The sequence below is a fragment of the Tachypleus tridentatus genome, chromosome 7 (genome assembly GCF_004210375.1).
Source record: "Tachypleus tridentatus isolate NWPU-2018 chromosome 7, ASM421037v1, whole genome shotgun sequence".
NCBI classification, from domain to species: domain Eukaryota; kingdom Metazoa; phylum Arthropoda; class Merostomata; order Xiphosura; family Limulidae; genus Tachypleus; species Tachypleus tridentatus.
The window spans coordinates 104,325,804-104,353,047 of NC_134831.1; the positions used below are offsets into that span (position 1 = coordinate 104,325,804).

At 35.9% G+C, this 27,244-nt stretch overlaps 1 protein-coding gene across 1 annotated transcript; it reads right to left on the reverse strand.

Moving 5' to 3' along the window:
- Nucleotides 1-2,191: 2,191 nt before the first annotated feature.
- LOC143257753 (phosrestin-1-like) lies at nucleotides 2,192-25,010 on the reverse strand. Its single transcript, XM_076516785.1, has 5 exons — nucleotides 24,832-25,010; nucleotides 12,195-12,255; nucleotides 6,241-6,515; nucleotides 5,195-5,316; nucleotides 2,192-2,387 (listed from the first exon to the last, which is right to left on the reverse strand). The coding sequence occupies exons 1-5, from the start codon at nucleotides 24,880-24,882 to the stop codon at nucleotides 2,192-2,194; spliced, it is 705 nt and encodes a 234-aa protein (XP_076372900.1). The 5' UTR covers nucleotides 24,883-25,010.
- Between the last annotated feature and the right edge of the window lie 2,234 nt (nucleotides 25,011-27,244).

Here is a 27,244-nt window from a genome sequence, read left to right on the forward strand (position 1 = left end):
AGAGCAAGAAGTCTGTGAATTTACAACGCTAATATTAAGGGCTCAAATCATCTCAGTAGACAGTGTATAGCCTGATGTAGATTTAATGTAAGAAAAATATTCACACTGTTGGTGAAGTACGTAAACCCTCACCTACGATATTTATTATAACCATTTACACTGCACAACAAAGTGTTTGCTTCTTGAACACTGTTGGGTGTTCCTTATAGATTTTTGGCTGCTGATCACGAAAATCACATCCAAATTTGCCCATCACATATTGTTTCATTGAAATATTCAGTTTTGCTACAATGGAAAAACGATATTAGGGCAACTGGAATCCATCAATGCTTGCTAACTACTGTCGGACATTGCAACGTGATGCACCGGACATTGAATACAAACGGAAATCAGGAGGAAAACACTTTTAATTATGTTGAACTTAATAGCGTATTAGAAACATAAACGCAATTAAATACGTTATTACCGGTAAACAGTTAACTGTCTATTTCTCAGAGTTCCTACATGATGAAGCAAAACCAAAACTATATTTGTGCATACCCACCAGGTACCTGTCACAATCAGCAAAACTTTTCAGGAACCAAAACTTTTCAAAAAATTGTTGAAAAATTTATATAAAATTATATAAAATTTTATAATTATATAAAAATTAATTCACATAAACTAATACAATAGCATATAATCATAGATATGAGCCATTATAACCAATGTACGATAATTACAGTTCAGCAATTCATACCTTTTACTAAGGCAGTGATATCAATTTGAGACCACATAACTCAATAAATTGTTACCAGACCTTCCTACTTTCTGATGATCTTTAAAAAAAAAAAAACGTTTGGGTAAAGGAGGAAACATCTTGCAATTCACACATTGATATCAAAAGCTGTCTTCTCCGGGGTAAAACACTTGATTTGGTTTGTTTTGAACTTAGCTCAAAGCTACACGAGGGCTATCTGCGCTAGCCGTCTGTAATTTAGCAGTGTAAAACTAGAGAGAAGACAGCTAGTCATCGCGACCCACCGCCAACTCTTAAGCTACTCTTTTACCAACGAATAGTGAGATTGATCGTCACATTATAACGCCCCCACGGATGAAAGGGCAAGCATGTTTGATGTGACAGGGATTCGAACCTGTGACCCTCAGATTACGAGTCGAGTGCCTTAACCACCTGGCCATGCTGGGCCTGAAAACAAGAAACGTAGCTTACATCATTTACATTTGATGAGATACTCGTCAGGTTTTTCCGTGTAACTTGTCAATTTTATATTTTTTTTACACTTAAAACATGGTTTTGAACACTAAAATCTAAATATGTTTGAACAACGTTTTGTTAGGATATGTTTTCTAAGATTGACCTTGCTTGGTATGATTAGTTAATATCATGTTAATATTGTTCTAAAGCTTCTCCCCAAATGTCACTAAAATTCCGTGTCATGTGCTCATTACTTTATTTCAAAACTGAAACACCCTTCTAGCCAACAATAAAACACCTGAATTAAAGCAATAACAACATAGCTTACGACATTGCCCCCTCCCTGGATTGTGAAGTCTATAAATGACAAAAACGTAACTTTTTTAAATTAATAAAGTTAACGTCCCTCAGTGGATCAGAAGACTTTAATGTTCAAATCCGGGGTTTAATTCTTCGGGGTGGAGTGAGTGCACATAGTTCAATGAGTGGCTATGCGATAAAAATGAAAGCTATTATTATTCATGGATAAACATTATAATAACTAATTCATTAATTTAAAGAGTTAAACAAAGTTGAATCGAAAATTTGATGAACAAAATGAAATATACTTCCTCATCTTATTTACTGCCTATCAACTGCCCACTAACCATCTATTTTTATTTTCACTTACAATTATGACACAATGGAAACTCTCATCAGATGAATAATCTGGCAATACTCTGGAAGTAATCTAATCGGGAACCTCTGGCTTTCATATAGATTCCATTATATCATATGAAAGTTTCATTGAAGTTAGCCAGTTGTTTGTTTTCCATTTGATGCGCTTTAAAGATTGTCACGTTGGAAGACCTCAATCTAAATCAACTTTACTTTTGGATTATGCTTTGTTTCGCTTGAGGTTGGCATCAATCCTTGTGATCACTGAAAGTCCAAACTTTGGCAGTATAAGTATTCTGTAGCCCAGATAGACTAATTTTTGAAGACTTTAAACCTTTCCTAAAGCCACGCATGTGTTTCTGCATAAGATTGGATCCCAGTACTCCTTAGAATAAAGTTCCCACACATTATGTTGTGTAGAACAGTTTCCAACAGCGGGGATAACTTCCAGGTTTCAATTTTACTGAAACCATATGACCGCTCAATGTTCAAGCCAATCCATCTTCTTGGTTCATCTTTGGAGGCGATTGTCCACCTGTTATTACCAAATTAAGACAAACAGTTATAGTTGTAGAACAAAATTTTATTAACATACTGTACGACTTTTCACCAATAAATTCATTGACTCGTGAACTGGCTTCTTTAAATAGTATGTTAATTGTTTCTATTGGGTAAGCTGGGGTTTTTTCCTTGTTTTATTATAAGTTAATGATCCCTTACAGTCAACCCATGTAATTTCCATGTCCTTCACACTGACAGTAGTTTATTACTCTTCTCACACCTTTGTAAGCAGTCTTTATCAATATGTTTCTTTAAGTTTCAGTTGAAACACGTTTTATCATGATGTTTTCTTCTCTATCTTGTGTGAGAAGTTGTCTAATTAAAAGGCTTCTGTCTTGCGATATGGTATATTAAGTTTCAGTTGAAACACTTATTGTCACGTGTCTTACTTCTTTCATTCAGATTTAACAAACTGGATGATTAAACGTTGGAGTTCTTTCAGCCTTCTATCTGATAGAGCTGGTCTTTATACATCAGGGGCGGATAGACCCACCAGGTTTCCAAGAAATTTTCTGTGGGGCTGTGGCAGGGTCCGAGGCTGTGTTGAAATTGTTGTAGAATCAGCTATTAGGCAAGCGTCTTCCATTTTTCTGGGCCTCCATTAGAATGCCTAACATCCCCAGTTTTACACTATTTGATTTGATAAATTGAGAATTCCTGAACAACATATTTATTTGTTTATCTATGGTATTAAATTATCCAAATTCCATTGTCAGCTAGAGATATTTTTTTAAAGATGTACACATGCTTAACTTTGGCCTCATCTGTTATGGTACCGAGAGAAAAATCCGCCATTTTGAGTGAAGCAGGTCTTTACACATTTTTCCAACGTGTGGATCTCGTCTTTCATCAGAATTGTGCTCCTGAATTGTTTTGAAAAATGGTGTACTATTCCAAACTTGGTTGATGAGGGAGCCATTAATGCTTGATAATTATTACTGTGCAGTCTGCTAAAAGTTGTCTATTTAAATGAGAAGCAATGTAAAAGACTTGCTGCCGAGTCCTTCATCTGTTTAATTTCGAAATTATTTTTAACTGAGTTTGACATGTCTCAGATGGTTAGCTAAATTTAGGTACAAGATTGGCTAGTGATATAACAAGTGCAGTCCTTAAACGTTCTGTGGTAATAAGTATCACACGGGTTCTTTGTTCCGTATTTCAAATTTAGTGTTACTTGGAATTGAAACTCACAGAAAATGTTTTGAGCAGGGGCGTAGATCCTGGTGAAGGGGATACACCCCCTTCATTTTAGGTGAGGGGGTATGGTGCATACAATCATCCCCTTTACAGTTTGGTCTGTTGAATTGTTTTATTGCATCACAGGCCTACAAATTGTGTGTTTGTTCTTGTGATTCTCGTGTTCTTACCAATCGAATTACATAATTAGGCCTCTATGTAGGCTTTTTTAGTAGCCGAAATGTACATCTTTAATCTAGGCGTGCTTCTAAGCTTTTCGATCTCAGCGATAGTTTGTAAGTATCAGTCAGTAGGCCTAAGTATACATGCAAGTATTGTGGCAATAAGATTACTCTGTGATTGCATGTTTACAGCTTTCAGGTTCACGTAATCAGAGATTACGAATTTGCAAATTGAACAGTCCACATAAGTGGTTGCAAATATCATCCCCCTATGCGGTGTGAAAAGTCTACGCCCCTGGACTTTCGAGTGTGGCTGATTAGGTCCTTGCACATAGAGATTCGTTTTCCTGATGTTCTTCTGTGCCTCAGTGATTTTGTTGTCATTATATTTCTGTATTCTATAGATCTCTTTTTCACGCTTTCCTTTTTACTGACCCGAAGGCGTTATAATGTTACGGCCAATCTCACTATTTGTTGGTAAAATGTTCGTTTGTTTGTTTTTGAATTTCGTGCAAAGCTACACTAGGGATATCTGTGCTAGCCGTCACTAATTTTGCAGTGTAAGACTAGAGGAAAGGCAGCTAGTCATCACCACCCACCGCCAACGAATAGTGGAATTGACCGTCACATTATAACGCATCCACGACTGAAAGAGCGAGCATATTTGGTGTGACGGAGATTCGAACCCGCAACCCTCGGATTATGAGTCGAACGCCTTAACCCACCTGGCCATGCCGGGCCTTGTTTGTGAGAGAGTAGTCCAAGAGTTGGCGGTGGGTGGTGATGACTAGCTGCCTTTCCTCTAGTCTTACACTGCTAAGTTAGGGACGGCTAGCGAAGATATCCCTTGTGTAACTTTGCACGAAATTCAAAACAAACCAAACCATTTTTACTCTTTTATTAGGCTATCTGTGCTCTGCCCACCAAGAGTATCGAAACCTATTTTATAGCGCTCTTAATCCGCAGACATACCACTGTGCCACTGGGGGAGCTTACAGTTTGAAGACTTTTTTGGGATTTAATTAGTTTTGTTATTATAATCTCCAATAACTTTTTCGATCTTGTCTTCAATCAAATTTATTTCAGTTCTCAATTCTTTTGTAAGCCTTATATTTTTTTTTATCATCTCTCTCTTAGCGTCACATGTTTTTAAACACTGCAAAGACTTAGACTTCAACAGTAAAACAATGCCAAAGCTGTTAAAAATCAAATCAGTTGCTATAAATCATACCCAGATGTATCAGTAGGATAAAAATCAATATAGAGAGAACTATTTTCCCAACACAGAACCTAAAACAGCATATATTTTACTGCTAATAGTTTAATATTTTTACGACATAAGGCAGCAAGTCTTAAGACGCTCAGATGACCAAAAGTGATAAATGGTTAACATTACACACACACACACACACACACACCTTACCGAATAGAAGGTTTTTCAGGAGTAGAAGAGGCGTAACAACGAACGCAATATCGAACACCGCAAGTGTCCGTAGAATCCATTCCCTGTAACATGACAACGGATACAGGCGTAGCAGTGGGTAACTATAATATGCAACAAAAATGAAGGTATCAATGTACGTCTAATTGCTTTATCCACGTTTTTTTGTAATTCATTTTTTTAATTTGCTTATGTTTGTACCTGTGAGTAGCTGGTAGGTAACTTATTTTTATAAATAAATCAGATAATGTTTAATGTTCAAAACATACTCTTTAATTCCAAATGTATTACTACTCCCAAGTCTTTGATAGTTTATACAAGGTTTATTAAACTAAGTCGAAGGGAAAGACCATGGTGCTACTATATAGCGTACTTATTAATTCAATGCGATTGTGAACGATTCGTTTGTTAAGTTAAAGGACATAAGAAGACACTGACCGGCTAACCAATGAAAATTTCGTTACACTGGGACACACTAAATGCTCGTGTAACAAAATTAAACAAAAGAAAAGACTGTTTCAAAGAACACTCAACAAAAATCATTGTTCTGATGGTAGTAGAATCTGCTGTTCTATTAGAACAAATCAAATCTATTTAGAATGTAATCTAGTTTCTAGTTTTACACAATATTGGTTGGTTAACAAGTTTCGATTTTTTGCTAATAAATACATTTCAAACAAATAATAGTGTCATTAAGAATATTTAATTTGTTTCATTTGTAAAGCGTCTTGTTGGTAGCAACAACATCTTTTAGAAATAAAATTTCATTATATATTAGCGACACATAAAAATACGTGAAACAATTTTGTAAGCTACAGTTGTTTACATTTTTAGTACAGACTGTTACACTACGAAACGTCACACGAGCTGTTCGAAATTTTGAATCAAGTAAAATACGTTACACATTTATGCAAACGTTTGTCAAAACATTTTATTTGTCTTTCTTTAAGTGTTGTTTAATGTTGTTTATTGCGTATATTCTGAACTTGGAATAGAATAAAACAATTTTAGTAATACTGTGTACTTACGATAAAACGGAATGGTAATGCCTCTGCTCCAAGTTTCTTAAGAAGTTTTTCATGGAGCCATCCACCAGCTAATCCAAGTTGTGTGGTGTTATCGCCAGGAGTTAAAGTAGGTTCAGGAACACGTGGGTAGATCTGCTTGTGGGTTATATAAAGTTCTCGACAAAAACTCATTCCCAGAATTTCGTCTTCTTCGCGACCATAACGAAATATTGCTACAATTCCCACGTAAATATTTTTATTTTCGACAGCCATTGGGTTCAATAGAACGACTCCTTCTATTCAAGGGAATAAGTTTAAGATTCTGAATGTAGAAGGAAAGGCGACCGAAAAAACAACAAACTTAAAGCTGAACATTATCACTTTTTTTTGTGTTTTGTTTTGAACTTCGCACAAAGCTACTCGAGGGCTATCTGCGCTAGCCGCCCCTAATTTAGCAGTGTAAGACTAGAGAGAAGGCAGCTAGTCATCACCACCCACCGCCAACTCTTGGGCTACTCTTACCAACGAATAGTGGGATTGACCGTCACATTATAACACCCCCATGGCTGAAAGAGCGAGCATGTTTGGTGCGACCGGGCTTCGAACCCGCGACCCTCGGATTACAAGTCGAACGCCTTAACGCACTTGGCCATTCCGGCCTATGTAGTGTTGGTAAAACAAAATACATACTGTGGGGCATTATCTAAATTCCTATTTTAAACATAAATGTAATATTTAATGTCATGGCGATGAAATTCGAAACCTGGCGAAATACTGAGAGACATTAAACTTTAATGTTTGTGATAAAAATAACGCTAGACTACTGCAAATTTTATTTCTCTGCAAAGCTTTTAAGTTGTCCATTACGAATTTAAAATCAGAGATGGATAAAAATTCAATTTGTATTACGAATGTTAAGCCTACTGCTTTCCAAAACATCGTCTCCTGTCATAAAACTTAATCTGTTATATTACACATACAAACGACGTTAGAAAGAAACGTCAACCTGTACCTGCTAGCCCAGCTGATGAGTTTAAGTACATATGAAAGGTTTCCTGGGCATTGACGTAATGTAAGGTATAACGGAATAAGGTATAATGTAAAGCAAAACGGAGTGTTAAAAACTAACAAAACACGCAATATGAAGAACGATGTTTATTATGAATATTAATATAATATAAATATTAGATCTATTATGATAAGTTTGTTAATTATAAATTTTCAGAGGCAGATTTTGATGTTTAAATGTTGTGCAGCAGCAAGTGTTCATAAAACTTTTGAAAGTAAGATCTGATAGACTTTCAAGTCAATATACACCTATTCACATCTGGGAGTTAGATCTGATAGATTTTTCAGGTCAATACACACTTTTACACAAGTGGAACACAATTACAAATATCTTAGACTGATGTTGTACCGCCAGTGACGCAGTAGAATATCTGAGGATTAACAACATTAGAAATCGGGTTTCTATACCCGTGGTGGGCGGAGCACAGATAGCTCATTTTGTAGCTTTGTGCTTAATAAACTTTGATTTTCTGAACTTGGATGCTTATTAAAAATGTTAGTTTTCGAATGTAATTTCATCCTCTGCATTTGGCGATTTTTAGTAGTGCCTAGGTATTTGAAAATACATTTTAAAATGTATCCACGAATCATAAGATATTTTGATAGGTGTTCATTTTACAAGAAGTAAGCGTGTTGGTTACCATTATGTGATATTACACTAAAGACTATGGTATCGAAGACCAGTCTACACCATAACACGCGGAAATAAATAAAGTGTTAGTTTATGTCAAGAAATACTATTATGAAGCTAATAAAGACATGCTAGAAGCAATAATGTCAAAAGTGAGTTTTTACCAATATAACATTTCTTTAATTTGTTTGGGTTAGTTAATTAAGCGCAAAGTTAATCGAGGGCTATCTGCGCTAGCTGTCCTAAATTTTGAAGTGATAGATTAGAAGGAAAGCAGTTAGTCAATACTACAATTTCCAATATTTCGGTGGCTCTTTATCAAGGAATAACGATATGATAACACTCTTACAGTCAGAAGAGCAAGTATGTTCGACGACGTGTTTTGATCTCGCGATTCGAATGCATAACTACAAAGATATGTTAGAGAAGAATTTCTTTTACGATTGCATTTGGCAAAACGTATTTTACAAAAAAAAAATGAGTTAAAACAAAATATTGCGTCATTGTTAATTGTTCACTATTAAACTCAATTTTATCTATTAAAGACAAAATGTACAAGTTATTGTAAAACAACTGCTTTGTTGTGAATGTCTTTCACAAGTTAGTGAAGCGTGATTATGGTTACACTTGTAATGAGACCTCTCACAGGAGATGTGGATTGAGCGAAACGCGTCGTTGGCAATGGATATAATGAATGTTATAAAGATGTACTTTTCTAATTATTTAAAGTCCCTAAGGGACTAGGTAAACAATATATAGTGTTCACAATTATAATAGGCCTAATACCTATGTAATGGCAAGTATCACTACAATCATACTTTATTTACTTGTAAAAGGGGTCCTCACAACACTAATTGTTATAACTAATGGCCTATACGAACAGCATTCTCACCACAAGTGTGTTCATTGTGTCCAGCCAATCTGAAGAACTCTGGATTGAGTGAAATGTGTCGTGTACAAAAGGGTTGGCGGCGGGTATTGTTGACTAAGTGCCTTTCCTCCAGACTGTCAAATCTAAATTAGAGACGTTTGGCATAGATGGTCCTTGTGCATGATTTTAAGAAGATTTGAAAAACTAACTCATCAAAACTTTTGTGAATATTGACGAAAGGGGAAAGGTCAATTAATGAAATTATAATATATCTTCCTAACGCGTATATCTCGCTTACATGGAGAGTATTTATTTGTATTTGTTTGCAGTTAAGCACAAAGCTATACAAAGGATATCTGTGCTATGCTAAACACAATATATAAAATGGGTTCAGGATCATAAGCCTTCCGATTTACCGCTTAGCCACTGGAAGAGTTGGGGAAGACATAACTTAGATAGAATGTTAATAAAAACGTTTAGATCGCTAAAAAGATTTTTGCACATGACTTTAAACGATCGATCTTGAATCTAAATATTGTGCCAAACTACATATATAAATTACATTATTTAGAAGACAAATATATTATTTTATAACAAGAAAAACAATAACTTTCACCTCTTTCATAAAAATACATTTATTCATATATTTTAAGCCATACAACGTAAGCACTGTCTTAGCACATCATCACTAAGTCACAGTTTTATTGCTTGTTTTTGAATTTCGCCAAAGCGACACTTGAGCTATCTGTGCTAGCCGGCCCTACTTTAGCAGTGTAGGACTAGAGGGAAGGCAGCTAGTCATCACCACCCACCGCCAACTCTTGGGCTACCCTTTACCAACGAATAGTGGGACTGTCACATTATAACGCCCCCACGGCTGAACGGGCGATCGTGTTTGGTGCGAAGGGGATTCGAACCCGCGACTCTCGGTTTACGAGTCGAACGCTTTAACCCACGTGGCCATTCCGGGCCTACATTTTTTATTGTAATAAGGAAGTTTCTGTCGCACACAACTCCTATTTACGTATTTAAGTTTGCTAAAGCCAGCGAAGATGTCAGTATTCTTAAGGTTTATCGGCAAGTGTGCGCACTTATAATGCTAAAAGTATGACTTCGATAATTGCGGTGGGCAGAGCGCAGATAACTTTTTGTTAAAGAACAAAAACAACTAAAGAAAACCAAAAACTATATTCTCAAGAACATTTCAAATATCTTCAAAAGTGTGATAACAGCAGGTCCTTCAAACTTCTTTCGTTTAGCACACAGCAATACGGATTAATACTTAAAACTGTACCTTGGTGCATGTACTACAAATCAATACGGACATGTGATTATACACCATACTTAAGTGACAGAGGTAATACACTGCATTATTGTTCTTGCATTCAAAACAGTAACTTTACACACGAACCTGAAATCTGGAAGGTATTGCGCCACCAAAATGCCACATATGAAATCATCAATTCCGAAGTTGAAACACGTAGTTTCAAAGCATTGTGGTCTATAAACAGTATTCTTAATGTGTACTTTCGCTTTTTTTTCAGTAACAGTTCAGTAATTAACAAACTTAACCGGTGCATCGATTGCAGTAACTTCTTTCAAAATAATTTTAGTTACAACTTCAAGATTAAATTATTTGAGTTTTCATTTTCCTGATCTGACCATAGACATAAAATAATTGGGGCAAAAGAAACCGTTTAATTCATATATACTGCAACTAAGTAACTTTCAATTCAAGTTTATATTATTACCTTTAACAAAATTATTTAGTTCTATTCGTTCATCGTTAGAGGAAACTTTTGAAGTGGATGGTTAATAAAGTCCAATTATGTTTGTGAATGTGAATATGTCGAAGCAAGTTGTTATATTTTCTCTTAATGGGATCATATGAGGTTGTTTTAGTTATTGATTTTTACCATAAGAAAATGTACAGTATAGTATAAAACACTGCTTGAAAGTCACTCAAAAATATTATTTTCAATTTTACAACAAGAAAATTCACCACTAGTCAACGGTAAGTCTACGGATTTACAACCATACAATTAGGGGTTCATTTCCCCTCCGTGGATTCAACAGATAGCTCGACGTGGCTTTGCTATAAAGAAACACATACACTCTCTCTCTCTCTCTCTCTCTCTCTCACACACACACACACACACAAAATAAGAAAATGTACATCAGATATGAAGCATTGCTTGAAAGTCATTCAGAAATAGGCCTGGCATGGCCAGGTGGGTTAAGACATTCGACTCGTAATCTGAGGATCGCGGGTTCGAATTCCCGTCGCACCAAACATGCTCGTACTTTCAGCTGTGGGAGCGTTATAATGTGACGGTCGATCCCACTATTCGTTGGTAAAAGAGTAGCCCAAGATTTGGCGGTGGGTGGTGATTACTAGTCGCCTTCCCTCTAGTTTTATTCTACTAAATTAGGGAAGGCTAGCGCAGATACCCCTCGTGTAGTTTTGCGCGAAATGAAAAAAAAAAACATCCAGAAATATAAATCATAATTTTACAATAAGAATATGTACAATAGAGTATGAAATATTTCTTGAGAGTCACCCAAAAGTACAATTACCAGACTAGTTCAAAGTTTGTTGTAATATAAATATTAATTTGAGAGAAATGTAATTAAAATGCAAGCTGCAGAGAGATGTTGCTACCTCGTGGGATCAAGGATTCTTGAAAAACATGTTAATTTATTAAAATATTGTAGCTCGTTAGTTGTTGTGCGTGTGAGAAGAGTCAGTAATAAATTAAATATTCAACGGATGTAAATATATCACAAGTAGTTCGAATGATGAAAATATTTGTTGTTTTTATAACTTTAAAATTAGCTGAAACGGCTGTTACAAAGGGCTTGCATTTTGCAATTTGTAACATAAGCGACATATTGATTAATAACTTTCTGCTTGTCTTAGAATTCTGTCAATTCTGTTATCATATTAAGCTGTTGTATAATTAATTATATAATAAAAACATAACTAACCCACCGTCAACTTTTCGTTTACTCTTGTTTTATGAATTGTGAGATTTGACGGTTATCCATATGACACTTACAACCCCAAACTTTAACATGCAATAATTTTTTGCGACAACAAGTCACGAACCATAAACCCTGGATTCGAAGTCCAAGAACACTAAACGTTAGACCATACAGGCCTTGCCAGAACTAACAGAGTCGGAAGTAATAAAAACGCAGAGTAATTTAAATTTCATTCTTTTTTATATTTTAAGATTCTCCTAGAAACTACTCCTTCCCCACTGACACAGTGCGAAATTATACTTCTAGAAATATGGTTTCGATACCCTCGATCGGCAGAACACAGAAAGCCAATTTTGTAACTCTGTGCTTAACTACAAAGAAACAAACGAGAAATTCACCTAGAACATGCTTCAAACTTACCGACTGGATCACAATGCGTAAAATAATCAACAAAATCTCTGGTTCCAAGATAGACGGTTACCTGTAAAAATCATAAAGGATATACTATAATAATTAGTATATGATGAAATTAAACATAACCTGTAAAAGTGCTAATTAAATTTGTTCGTTGTATTTAGTAGAGGAATATAATCTTCACAGTAATTAATTTCTGATGACATAATACTCACAGATAAAACTCATAGTAGATGAGACATGAGGATTGACACAATAATTAATAATTGCAAATACGTTATTAATACATACTGTAGTTGTTGTTTTTTGTTGTTTTGGATGAATCACAAAGCCACACAATGGGTAATCTGCGCTCTGCCTACCACAGGTATCGAAATCCGGTTTTTAGCGTTGGAAGTCCGCAGACATACCGCTGAGCCACTGGGGGACAATGGATACTGTAAGTTAGCCTATAAAACTGGTGATAGTTGAGATATCAAGTTGAGGATAAAACTGTGTTAATCGTGTGTTCATACAAATTGAATATACAATCGTTCACGGTGGCCTATGAAAAGGAAAACTAAGACATAAGATGTTTTATAAATGACTGTACAGATTTTAACCCTAAAACTGGTAAACGAAAAGTGGCTTCTTTTTGGCATCATAGTTGTTACAAAAGCAGTACGATTACTTTTCAGCAGTAATTTAGTTCAAATTTGACATTGTGTTTGCTGGTTCGCCTCTTGCAGAGAAATATTCGTTTGAAGACCAGTTCTTTACCCTGTTTAATTATATGGAGATTTTGATGAAAACTCGTCGAATTTTTCAACATAATATGCTCATAAAAGAACTATTTTAGTGCTAAACTAGTCAATACGCAAGGAGAGTGCCCGAAAGTCGTGTTTACTCTTGTCCTTGTTTTAAGTGCAAGATTGAAAAGGTAACACTTGCAGGACATGAAGAAGTTCCTGCTAAAGTTAAGTCGATCAGAGAGAAAGAGGGATTGTTCAAAAACGTTATAATTCAACGTTTTGAACGTTTGTCAAATAAGAAAATTTAGGAATAGTAAGAATAAGATGTTGTGTTTTTATTGTAACCACTTTTACTGTCGTCCAATGAGTGACAGACTGATATATAATTCACTACACTTCCACATTGACTCATTAAGAATGACGGAAAATATTTATCGTTGTTTCTAGATGTTTTCTTTTTTTTTTAATTTCGCGCAAAGCTACACGAGGGCTACCCGCGCTATTGTCATGGACGTGTTGGAAAACACTTTTTGAAACCTCAAATCAAGCTCAAAATGAAATGGCCCTGGGCAAAAGCAATCTTATTTTGGTAGAGTTTTTCATCAACACGAAAACATCATTTAGGAGTTTCTTTGGGTTTTTCGAAGCAAGAAATCGAAACCCAGACTTATATAAAGTTTTTTTGATAGAAGGTGGTCTAGAGGAGTTTTTCGTTTGGAAACTTCTAAATGACCGAATCCTAACCTTAAGGGTAAAACGGAAGGACTTTTCAACTAAAAAAATAAAGGCCTTTAGTAAAATAAACGCCGATTTTTTTCTCCAATTTCGCTCAAAATCGAGATTTAAGATAAAAGATAGAATTAAGGTAATGACTGTTCAACACAAAGCACAGACTGTTTCTTGGTACACGGAATTAAAGTCTGTTCCTTTTTGTGCCATTATAATTTCAATAAGTCTGTCATATACGACCATTATTAGACAACGTAAAACGTCCTAATAAGAGTATTAGATTAACCAGTGTAAGTGAAGACACTGTTGCCTCAGCAACTAATGTCATTCAACGTAATTCGGGAAAATTTGTGAAATGGGTTTCTGTTGAATTTGCTGTATGGTGGATTATATTATTTGAAAGACCAGTCATGACCATATGGTTAGGGCGCTCGACTCGCAATCTGCGGAACGCGAATTCGAATCTCCATCATCGAATATGCTCGTCTCTTTTATCTGTGGGAGTATTATAATGTAACGACCAATTCCATTATTCGTTGGCAAAAGATCGGCCCCAGAGTTGGCGGTTGGCGGTACTGACCAGATACCTTCCCTTTAGGCCCGGCATGGCCAAGCGTGTTAAGGCGTGCCACTCAAAATCTGAGGGTCGCGGGTTTGCATCCCCGTCGCGCCAAACATGCTCGCCCTCCCAGCCGTGGGGGCGTTATAATGTGACGGTCAATCCCCCTATTCGTTGATAAAAGAGTAGCCCAAGAGTTGGCGGTGGGTGGTGATGACTAGCTGCCTTCCCTCTAGTCTTACACTGCTAAATTAGGGGCGGCTAGCACAGATAGCCATCGAATAGCTTTGTGCGAAATTCAAAAACAAACAAACAAACCTTCCCTTTAGCCTATCACTGCTAAATTAGGGACGGCTAGCGCGAAATTTAAAGGAACTTCAAACCAAATAGTGTTTAAAAGTTCTGAAACATCTGAAATTTTGTGTGGATGAAAAATGTGTACATTGTAACAGCTACTTTAAGAAAACTACGACAGTGGATTCCTGTTGACCACTGTTTTAAACAATTAGGGAGATCGTAACGATAGTCTTTTCATTTGGATTATCAGATCTGATTATGTAATGTTTCATGTTAGAGACGTAACTGTTAAGTTTGAGAAGATGTGAACTGAAACACCACCGCTCAGAAGTAACCGCGAAATTCGTTGAAAACCAATATTTTGTTTTACATCCAATCACCATTCTTTTCATTTTATTGGAAAACAATCACTCGACTCACATGTCATTCTTAACTGCGTGTTTTTGAGGCACTAGATAATGTTTACAGGTCTGCTGGTTTGACTGAGTACCACTTTAACCATGGTCCCTGCCATACCAGCCCTAACGATCCTCACTGATTTGTTGTGGGTACTTATCCATGTACTCCACGTCTAGTACCACATGTCAGCCTTAAGTATAGTGTCAAGAAGCACTGATGTAATAATTAGATTTTCAGCATGTGTTGAACAAGTGGCAGAGGTCATATGAAAAATGTATGGACTAAAATGTACTTTTCTGAATGTTTCTGTCGTGTTTTTTTATTTATTTAAATTGTCACAGAACCATTTATACACGATTATATGTCCTAACAAAATATTACATGCGTAACAAATAACAAACAAATACATTTATGGACCGATAGAAAATCTGAAAATATGTAGAAATGTTTGTGGTACTTGGAAACGTTGTGCATTTTCTTTCCAAGAAAGGTACGCTTTATTGAACCAAAATTTTCCTAAGGAATATATTTTCAGAATGAATACAATCGTTTTTTCCCGTGTGGAACATGTGTTGAGCAGTAGTGAATTTACTTTGTGCTGTCGTTACAGATGATCAAGGATCTTGAGACGAGATTAACAGATATCTGTCTACAGGTCTTGCTCCGCTGACTCTGGTGACATCATCGTGTTTATATTTAGAAATAATTAGAGGACAAATTCTCTTCCTTTCCACTTGCGATGCCCCCCAGTGGCACAGCGGGATGTCTGCGGACTCACATCGCTAAAAACGGGTTTCGATACCCGTGGTAGGCAGAGCACAGATAGTTCATTGTGCTTAATTCTAAACAAACAAACTTGGGATGACCAGTAATGTGGGTAATGCCTGAGCTATGAGAGTGATGACTTTATTGTTTTAGTTTACATAAAAGTTATGGTGTCTCGGACTGGAGCAGATTACATTTAGAACCACTGGAGAATCTTATCAGGATATCTACCACATTTTGTTCTTGTTTTCAGAAACACTGTCCAGTAATTAGTGTAATCCTCAATGTCTAGGTATGTTGTTTCTCTGTAAATATTGATTTGATTTTGTTTGATATTGCATTCATTCTTCTGTTTTTTAAAATCAGCCAAATCATATTTTAAGTTTTAATTTCATATTATAGTTATTTATGAATACAACCCGACAAATAAATCAGTGTAACCGAGAACATTATATAGATAAAACCGTTATAAGAGTAAAAATAATTATGTGATAGCGTTTCGACAAAATTCACCGGCTAAGGCGTGCGACTCGTAATCTGAGGATTGCGGGTTCGAATCCCTCTCCCACCAAACGTGCTCGTCTTTTAGCCGTGAGGGCGTTATAATGTGACGGTCAATCCCCCTATTCGTTGATAAAAGAGTAGCCCAAGAGTTGGCGGTGGGTGGTGATGACTAGCTGCCTTCCCTCTAGTCTTACACTGCTAAATTAGGGGCGGCTAGCACAGATAGCCATCGAATAGCTTTGTGCGAAATTCAAAAACAAACAAACAAACCTTCCCTTTAGCCTATCACTGCTAAATTAGGGACGGCTAGCGCGAAATTTAAAGGAACTTCAAACCAAATAGTGTTTAAAAGTTCTGAAACATCTGAAATTTTGTGTGGATGAAAAATGTGTACATTGTAACAGCTACTTTAAGAAAACTACGACAGTGGATTCCTGTTGACCACTGTTTTAAACAATTAGGGAGATCGTAACGATAGTCTTTTCATTTGGATTATCAGATCTGATTATGTAATGTTTCATGTTAGAGACGTAACTGTTAAGTTTGAGAAGATGTGAACTGAAACACCACCGCTCAGAAGTAACCGCGAAATTCGTTGAAAACCAATATTTTGTTTTACATCCAATCACCATTCTTTTCATTTTATTGGAAAACAATCACTCGACTCACATGTCATTCTTAACTGCGTGTTTTTGAGGCACTAGATAATGTTTACAGGTCTGCTGGTTTGACTGAGTACCACTTTAACCATGGTCCCTGCCATACCAGCCCTAACGATCCTCACTGATTTGTTGTGGGTACTTATCCATGTACTCCACGTCTAGTACCACATGTCAGCCTTAAGTATAGTGTCAAGAAGCACTGATGTAATAATTAGATTTTCAGCATGTGTTGAACAAGTGGCAGAGGTCATATGAAAAATGTATGGACTAAAATGTACTTTTCTGAATGTTTCTGTCGTGTTTTTTATTTATTTAAATTGTCACAGAACCATTTATACACGATTATATGTCCTAACAAAATATTACATGCGTAACAAATAACAAACAAATACATTTATGGACCGATAGAAAATCTGAAAATATGTAGAAATGTTTGTGGTACTTGGAAACGTTGTGCATTTTCTTTCCAAGAAAGGTACGCTTTATTGAACCAAAATTTTCCTAAGGAATATATTTTCAGAATGAATACAATCGTTTTTTCCCGTGTGGAACATGTGTTGAGCAGTAGTGAATTTACTTTGTGCTGTCGTTACAGATGATCAAGGATCTTGAGACGAGATTAACAGATATCTGTCTACAGGTCTTGCTCCGCTGACTCTGGTGACATCATCGTGTTTATATTTAGAAATAATTAGAGGACAAATTCTCTTCCTTTCCACTTGCGATGCCCCCCAGTGGCACAGCGGGATGTCTGCGGACTCACATCGCTAAAAACGGGTTTCGATACCCGTGGTAGGCAGAGCACAGATAGTTCATTGTGCTTAATTCTAAACAAACAAACTTGGGATGACCAGTAATGTGGGTAATGCCTGAGCTATGAGAGTGATGACTTTATTGTTTTAGTTTACATAAAAGTTATGGTGTCTCGGACTGGAGCAGATTACATTTAGAACCACTGGAGAATCTTATCAGGATATCTACCACATTTTGTTCTTGTTTTCAGAAACACTGTCCAGTAATTAGTGTAATCCTCAATGTCTAGGTATGTTGTTTCTCTGTAAATATTGATTTGATTTTGTTTGATATTGCATTCATTCTTCTGTTTTTTAAAATCAGCCAAATCATATTTTAAGTTTTAATTTCATATTATAGTTATTTATGAATACAACCCGACAAATAAATCAGTGTAACCGAGAACATTATATAGATAAAACCGTTATAAGAGTAAAAATAATTATGTGATAGCGTTTCGACAAAATTCACCGGCTAAGGCGTGCGACTCGTAATCTGAGGATTGCGGGTTCGAATCCCTCTCCCACCAAACGTGCTCGTCTTTTAGCCGTGAGGGCGTTATAATTTTACGGTCAAACCCACTATTCGTTGATAAAAGAATAGCCCAACAGTTAGAGGTGGGTGGTGATGACTAGCTGTCTTCCCTCTAATTTTACACTGCTAAATTAGGGACGGCTAACGCAGATAGCCCTCGTGTAGTTTTGCGCGAAATTAAAAACAAATAAATAAACAAAACTCATTAAAAAAAAAAAGTAAGCGATGGGTTTATGTATGAGACGTTTTGAGTTTAAACACCCATATGTTCTCCTAAATCTTAGGTTTTATTTCATACGAATGAAGGTTCTCTTATAGGAATTGTATCTTCATTACCGTGCGAGTTCTATCTTTCAGCTATCCCTCCTATAAGGATGTATTTTTCTTTACTACTTCCATAGTGTAGCTGATATTTGGATTTTGTTGGTTTGTCTTGCATCTGCGGTGCTATTTATTTTTAGCCAAGTTGTTGCAAGGAATCAGGTAGTGAAGGAAAGCTTCTGCTAGGAATGTGACAGTATCGTATGAGAAATAACAACTGACCAATAGAACAAAATTTCAATGGAGCCATTAAGTTATCATTGGCGCTCGTTCATGACTTCCCGCCAAAATTTTACTGTGATATGTCAGAGAAGTTGGAAAATAATGGAAAGATAAAAAAGGAAAACCAAAAAGCGATTTCAAACATGTACTCGTATAACTTTAAATTCTACCATCTGAATATGTGACTGCGGATTCCAGAAATATATTATGTATTATCGATAAAATAACAGTGCTTTTTCTGAAAGCGCCAAGTTTATTTGAAGAGAAGAAACAAAATACAGATTTCTGGGCTTCTCTACAGCGTGATGAGAGAGAGAATAGCTTAAAATGCGCTTATTCAGTAGAGAGAAAAAATAGTTGAAAAATAGTTCGATCGTACAAAATCAATAGTAGTGTTGCGGAGACGACTAGGAGGGTGGAGATGCTTACAATTATTTGATAGAGACAAACATTTACCCTAGATGAGAATTTACTTGAACATTCTTTCATCAGTTACGCTCTTTTTTTCCCATCAAACCTTAGAGAGAGTTTAAATAACCTTTAAATAGTTTTATACAGTTTTATATACTGTGTAATAAAGTCAAAGCAAAGGTAAGATAAACTTCCCTTTCTTCCTAAGCTAGCAAAGCTAAAATACACAAACACTTTCAAGCTAACAAAGTTAACAAGAATCAGGTGTCGTTGCAAATAATATATATTTTTAATACAACTTTGATTTTGTAAAAGTAGAAATTCAAACCTCTGTTTCGATTTTTTTGATCAATATCAAAACTAGGTCACCTCAGCTTTAATTGTTTCGCAATATTTTTGCTAAATTACTTGCATTGGTTAATACAGTAAAATCAGTTATAAACATTTGGTATAATGAAGTAGTTGTTACTTTCACCACATTTTATTAAATCTGTTATTCTACCGCGAGTCACATGAAAACGTGTTACTTCGATTTGGTCTTGGGAGGTTTGTTTTGTTTTTGGATTTTGCGAAAAACTATACGAGGGATATCAGAGCTAGTTGTCCCTAATTTAGCAGCGTCAGACTATAGAGAACGCAGCTAGTCATTACCACTCACTGCCAACTCTTGAGCTACTCTTTTACCAACGAATAGTGGTATTGATCATAACATTATAATGTCCCCACGGCTGAAAGAGCGAGCGTTTTTGGTGTGACGGACATTCAAGTCCGCGACCCTCACACTGCGAGTCGAGTGCCTGACAACCAGGCCATGTCGGACCACGTACAGGGTTTTATATCGAAATGTAATCCAGTTTGATTATTAAACTAGTAATATCCACAAGGGATTTATTCGACTTTTGAGAGAATAATATGATTAAGTCTTTAGACATTCGAATATATTGTTCGGTTTGTGTATACGAGAATTTTATATTATAAAATTAAGTACGGTTATTATTTTTGTAAATTAGGTTCGACAGTCTACTTACTTTGCTAGACTGCTAGAAATAATCCGATTCTAACAACTGAATAATTATTTAAATATTTCACATGCAATCTATTTAGAAACTAGTGTATAAATATTGTTTTACAACAAGCCACGACAGATTGATTGAGAGTGGTCTTTCAAAACGTCCTTGGTTCGTTTGTTTGTTGTTAAGCGCGAAGCTATATGACGGTACATCTGTGCTGTGCTCACCAGGATCATTAATATCTAATTTTTAGGGTTACAAGTTCATATATTTAACGCTGAACCACACGGTTTTTAAGACAGGTTAGTCGTTGTGAAAATTGTTCAGCTTCCTTAACGAATGAATTAAGAATGTGAGGTTTGTATGACCGACTCAAATAATGACTTCTCTTGGTTACTTACTTAAAAACACACTAAGACGTTTCGTAAATACATCACGTTTTCTCAAGTGGGTTTGTTCTTCTTTTTGAATTTCGCACAAAGCTACTCGAGGACTATCTGTGCTAGCCGTCCCTAATTTAGCAGTGTAAGACTATAGGGAAGGCAGCTAGTCATCACCACCCACCGACAACTCTTGGGCTACTCTTAAACCGACGAATAGTGGGATTGACCGTCACATATAACGCCCCCACGGCTGGGAGGGTGAGCATGTTTGGCGCGACGCGGATGCGAACCCGCGACCCTCGGATTACGAGTAGCATGCCTTAACGCGCTTGGCCATGCCGGGCCCTTCTCAAGTGGGGTGTTATTAAAAGAGTAGGCCTGCTATTCGATTAGTAAGTATAATTTCCCACAAAGTGACTAGTTAACGAAAGAGCAAAGTTGCCATGCGATTACCAAAGTTAATCTACCTACAGAATGACTAGTTACTGAAAAGTAAAACTGTCATGTGGTTAGCAGGTAAAACTTCCTACAGGATTAATAGTTATTAAAAAATAAAAACTGTCAGGTGATTAGTTCGTAAAAACTCCAACAGGATGAATAGTTAGTTAAAGCGTAAAACTGTCATGAGACAGAATGGTTTGTTTGTTTAGAATTAAGCACAGAGCTACAAAATGGTTTCTCTGCGATCTGCCTACCACGGGTATCGAAACCCAGTTTTTAGTGGTGTGAGCCCGCGGACATACTGATCTACCATTGGGTTTAATGTATACTGAATATTATAAAGAAAGAAGTAGACCACCTCCGGTAAATTGGAAAGTTTGGTTCTTCACAAACAGGTCCATTGTTGAAGAATAAAAGCAGAATAGATTTTTCGAACCAGGATTATGAGGACTTGAGTGAACGAGTGAAACTGTTACATACAGACAAGTATTTTTTGATATTATTTTACACAAAGCGACTTGTTATTGAAAAAAAATTCTCCAAGCGAGGGTTTCAAGCGTGTTCTTTATGCCTCTGAACATGCGAATATTTATATGTTCAAGGATTTGATATATTGTAATGAATTGTGTTTATTTACAAAAAAAAAAAAAAGGTTTGTCACGTTCATTTACTTAATTTTATAGATCATGTTTTCTTTCCACGAATAATCTGAATCTAAATTGGCCCATTTCTAAAATAGAGCACTATTCAAAATTATGGTTAATACCCATACCAGCCGTTCTGAGATAAACGTGTTTATTTTATTCGTTAAACTCTGACCATGTAAAAAGTAATAGTTTTACTGAAGTTTAAAGTATCTATGAATTTATTATTTTAAAAAAAAAGTTTTCAAAGAATTAATGATAGTATCCGACCTTTTCTTGCTTTTGTCGTTTCCATTTCACACTATGATATTATTTAACACGTTATAACATATTGGTTCACATCGTTTTTACTGATGTGATCAACTTTGTGCATCAAGTTGAGTAATTATACAATTTTGACGTTAAAGTAAAAAGAACAACAACAAAAGCTAACCAAACTAATTCGGTAAAATCAATCATCTTTTTTGTAAAATACAGTCAGGGGACTCCAACAGGAATTAATGGAATTTAATGCAATATTGTTTACATGTTTAAGTGCCATGATGTTATGTTATTAAAGTAATTTTTACTTACATACCTATGTGCGACTCATGTTATGTTATTGACATAGGTTTTGTTTACACTTTTGTGTGTGAGTCATGTTATGTTATTAAGGATCTAGCATCCAACAAATTCGTGGATCCTCATCTAACTTTGTCCATAAATTCTTTAGCGACGAGTAGTGTTGACTAGCTGAATCCCTCTTGTCTATAAACGATAAACTGGGGGCGCGAAAAATTAAAAAACAAAAACTAGAACCCTCCCTCATCTGTGATTTAAGATTAACAAAATGAAAATATATTCTATTTGCAAGGTTTTATTACTAATTGTTATTGTAATAAAGCTTTTCAATTTCAGTTAAGATAGGAAAAGTGATTATTTTACTCTATTTCCGTAGATACTATTAGTTAATACGAGAACTGTTACGGCCAGGCATGGCCAGGTGGGTTAAGGCGTTCGACTCGTAATCTGAGAGTCACAGGTTTAACTCACCGTCACATCAAACATGTTCGCCCTTACATCCGTAGACGCATTGTAATGTTACGGTCAATCCAACTATTCGTTGGTAAAAGAGTAGCCTAAGAGTTGGCGGTTGTTGGTGATGGTTAGCTGCCTTCCCTCTAGTCTTACACCGCTGAATTAGGGATGGCTAGCGCAAATAGCCCTCGAGTAGCTTTGCGCAAAATTCAAAAACAAATAAACGAGAACTGTTGATACAAATATATAAGTTTTGCACTAAATCTAGCGTTTTTCCATTGAACAGATTTCTTTTTGTACCTGGCTGGTTGTTGCAAGACTTTACTTGCTAATTATATGACGGTCGTATTCGTTCAGTAAGCCATCCATTTCTTGGGAATTTTACTCTTTTATTAATTTTTAGCAATGAAAGAAGCTGGTCATCACCACCTACCGCCAACTCTTGGGCTACTTACTCTTTTACCAACGAATAGTATGACTGGCCGTCACATTATAACACCCCCACGACTTAAAGGGCGTTGTTTGTTTTGTAGTTAAACATAGAGTTATATAAAATGGCTATCTTTGCTATGCCAACCACGGGTATCGAAACCCGGTTTGTTGCGGTATAAGTCCGTAAACATACCGCTGTGCCACTGGGGAGCCTGAAAGGGCGAGCATATTTGGTGGGATGGAGATTTGAACTGCCCGAATCGCCTGACCAGTGATGGAAAACAATAGGAGCCTACTATATTTTTTTGTTTTGTTGTTGTTGTTGAACTAGTAAAAGAACCATTCGTGTTTGTTAGATTCCACCTTATAATTTATTTAGGCATAAAGTTGAAGGTGTTATGTACCGAAATCTATACTTGAACAGAAATACTGTGCAGTAAATCTTACTACAATCGCTCGTTGATAACTTTTAGAAAATAAATCCTAAAACATCACTGCCAGTTTGCTTAAAGACTACTATACATCACAGAAATATTCTAAAACTTTTAATGTTTTCAGAAACCGGGACAACTGATCAGTGTTACCAATGAGCAGAACAAACAATTCATTCGAAATTACAGCGTTCTGGAGATGTGCAAATGTGCTTTGCTCCGAGTTAATTAAAACGACATAATTGCTCTTCATATGGAGGATTTCCTGCGTAGTCGTCTTCGAGCGAAACGTTAAGAAACTCTTTGATAGTTGAGTCGCTGCTGAGACCGAAAAGCTACACAAAATAATTACACGCAAGTGTATGCTTTCAGACAAAAAGCCTCGTTATATGTTAGCCTGTTGTGGTTGCAAGAAGTTAAAATTAACATTCATTTCCCAACTGCAAAAAATCGCAGCGAATGCTGTATTTCTGAGCAACGTTCTTTCGAAACGACTTTATAAACAAGAATATTTATTCTTTTGTTGTAATTTTCAGATATGAGCACAAAGTTACTTATAGACTAGCTATTTTAGAAGATCCCTAATTACGAACTCGTCCTTTTAAGACGGCTACTACCCTAAGAGCCCGACATGGCCAGGTGGTAAGGGAGTTTGTCTCGTTATCTGAGGGTTGCTGGTTCGAATCCCCATCGCATCAAACATATTCGTCCTTTACGCCGTGGGGATATTACAATGTTACCGTCAATCTCACTATTCATTGGTAAAAGAGTATCCCAAGAGTTGGCGGTGCGTGTTGGTAACTCGCTCCCTTTCCTCTATTAACCCAAATGTTAATAAATAATGTTCTATATTAGCAAGGATATTTCACAAAATTTGCTGTTAAGAAATTTAACCCTCTGTAGATTCGGAGATAGCTAAATTCAAAGCGATTGAAAAGTGTGATCACATATATTTGTAAATGACATTATAAGCTAGTAATCCACAGAAAGGCTATTTCACAAAACAAATGTATTAAGTTCGCGTATTCTAATGATTCTCTTTTTAAGACTTGTAACCGTCTCTAGAAATGCCTTCGTTATGATGGGCACGTAAAAATATTTATCTTAGTCTCCTGGTTGTACAGTGATAAGTTTGATGGCTCATAACGTAAAAAATCGAGTTTCGATAGCAGTAGTAGGAAGAGTACAGATAGTCTATTGCATAGTTTCGAGCTTAAAAACAAACAAACAAACCATTATTATCTTAGAGTTTTAACAAAACTGACGCTACAAAAGTACTGGTAGTTTTAAATGTATAGAGGTACTGGTATATTTAAATGTAAAAATCACCGTACAATAAATAGAAACAACTGTACTTACACTACCATCTATCGCACTTTTCCTGAAGATACGGTTTGAACCAAGAACCATGTTGCCAGTTTTCCCTTTCGTCTTTTTTCACCTGCTACTGTTGGTAGTACCTGTTCAACTGTTTACCCCAATCCTGGTAGTGACACCTAGCGCCGGAAGTGGAAGGATTATATGTCAGCGCTCGCTCTCTCAGTGGTCCAGTTACGTTTCGGGAGGCGTAAGCTTGTTCAGCTGCTGATACACTTTTACATGGTAGTGAATATGTGTTGTGTATACACCCTGGGCATTTTTTAAATGTCAGTAGAATAAACTTCATTAAAACATATTAAGTAGTTTCACCTTTGTTCGCTATTTAACAACTGTAAAAAAAAAACTCAGAAAAAAGTTAAACATTTAAATACAGTAACTGATGAATAGCATTCGCTGTTCACAGTTATTAATTTAGGATATCATCTATAATGCTCATATGATTAATTTAGGGTATTTCAGTGCTCATTACCACATTTTATTATTCCTGCGTAAATTAAGTACAGAAGAACGTGTATCACGAGCTTTGCTTCTAACTATTTGAACATCGTTTGGGCGAGTTGTTTGATTTGTGAAAAATAAAAGAAATCTTCTAACTGTATTAGTTTAAAAACAAGTGTAAGAAATGGGTTAAATCCTGTTCTTCAATACGTTTTATAGATCCACCAGTTATGTAAAATATTCATCTCCTTTCAAGTATTCATGTTAAAGTATACTGATGACAGAATTATACATACGATTATTAATAATATAATTAATTTGGGAACTGGTTTACGTTTCCCTTTTAAAAACACACATTTACAGAGTGTCATATAATCACGTACGTCGGAATATAAGGCTACTCTGTTCAAATCAAACTGAAGTGCTATTGTGTAACTACAAAAGATGGATCCCCTCGTATAATAAGCGAGTAGACCCCAACATTTATTTCCGTATAATTGTAGTTACGGTTCTGACTGATTGATATTGTTAATATAACAAAATAGTGCAATCCCCTCTAGTTCAAACAAATTACATGTAAATCGCACGTCTCTCCCCTTTTCGTTAACAGAACAAAATAGTGCAATCCCCTGTAGTTCAAACAAATTACATGTAAATCGCACGTCTCTCCCATTTTCGTTAAAATAACAAAATAGTGCAAAACCCCGATAATTCAAACCAATTACATGTAAATTGCACGTCTCTCCCCTTTTCGTTAAAATAACAAAATAGTGCAAAACCCCGATAGTTCAAACCAATTACATGTAAATTGCACGTCTCTCCCCTTTTCGTTAACATAACAAAATAGTGCAAACTCCGGATAGTTCAAACAAATTACATGTAAATTGCACGTCTCTCCCTTTTCGTTAATATAACAAAATAGTGCAATATCCGGATAGTTCAAACAAATTACATGTAAATTGTATGTCTCTCCCTTGTCGACTATTCTCAAGTTTCTAAGGTTTGTCAGGCTTCCTTTGTCTCAATCCATCGTAAATGTGAGAGATTTATAGACATTCATAGACATTCTAGTCGACGTTTACAACATAACGAATACAAAGAGAATAAGGAAACGTTATATGACCCACATACTGTCAGTATTTTGCGTTTGTTTTGTAACTTGGAACCTTAAATCACAAAGATGTCAGCTTTACATTAGTTAATATTAATGAAGGGTATGGCGAGGATATGTGATATTTTCATTCAGTTTTGAAGTATATTGAGATGATAATCAAGAAATAACGTCCTTGTTGTTTTAGCCCACCAAAGTGACACAGTGGGCTCTCTGTACTTTGTCTATCAAGAGGAATCGAGCCCTGAATTTTAATGTTTTAAGTCCGTAATATTGCCGTGACCCACCGGGAAGGAGGAATTACATGGAAGGAAAATACAGATTAAACGTACAACACATTCAACATACAGACATAATTAAGAGAAGTGATAAAGAAGTGAATATATTGAGTCTTTGTAAGAAAACCTTAGGCGTAGGTTGCTGCTATTCGGTGGGAAATTATGAGAAATGCAAGCACAGTCTTGGTCTCTGATTTATTGGAATTGATATCCTAAATTGTAAATCATATGAATTTAACCCGTGTATATATGCATGCGTGTAAATAGTTTTATAACATATATAAAATTACAAATGTTTCAAATACTTATTTTTATGTAGTTTCAATGTTAATAATATTTTGAAGAAATGACATCAGAACACTGAATGAAGTCGTTTTATAATTGATAGATTTAGGTACTTTATATAAATATCATCGTACTATTTTTCAGCGTTAGCTTCTTGTTTGTTTGTTTTTTGAATTTCGCGCAAATCTACACGAGGGCTACCTCGCTAACCGTCCCTAATTTAGCAGTGTAAGACTAGAGGAAAGACAGCTAGTCATCACCACCCACCGCCAACTCTTGG

What these genes read in the sequence shown, in the direction of transcription:
- LOC143257753 (XM_076516785.1), bottom strand. Translation starts at nt 24,882, where the DNA reads ATGGTTCTTGGTTCAAACCGTATCTTCAGGAAAAGTGCGATAGATGGT. An exon ending in TACGCATTGTGATCCAGTCG is followed by an intron (nt 6,516 to 12,194) that starts GTAAGTTTGAAG and finishes TCCCTTGAATAG; the next exon opens with AAGGAGTCGTTCTATTGAAC. An exon ending in CATTACCATTCCGTTTTATC is followed by an intron (nt 5,317 to 6,240) that starts GTAAGTACACAG and finishes TGCATATTATAG; the next exon opens with TTACCCACTGCTACGCCTGT.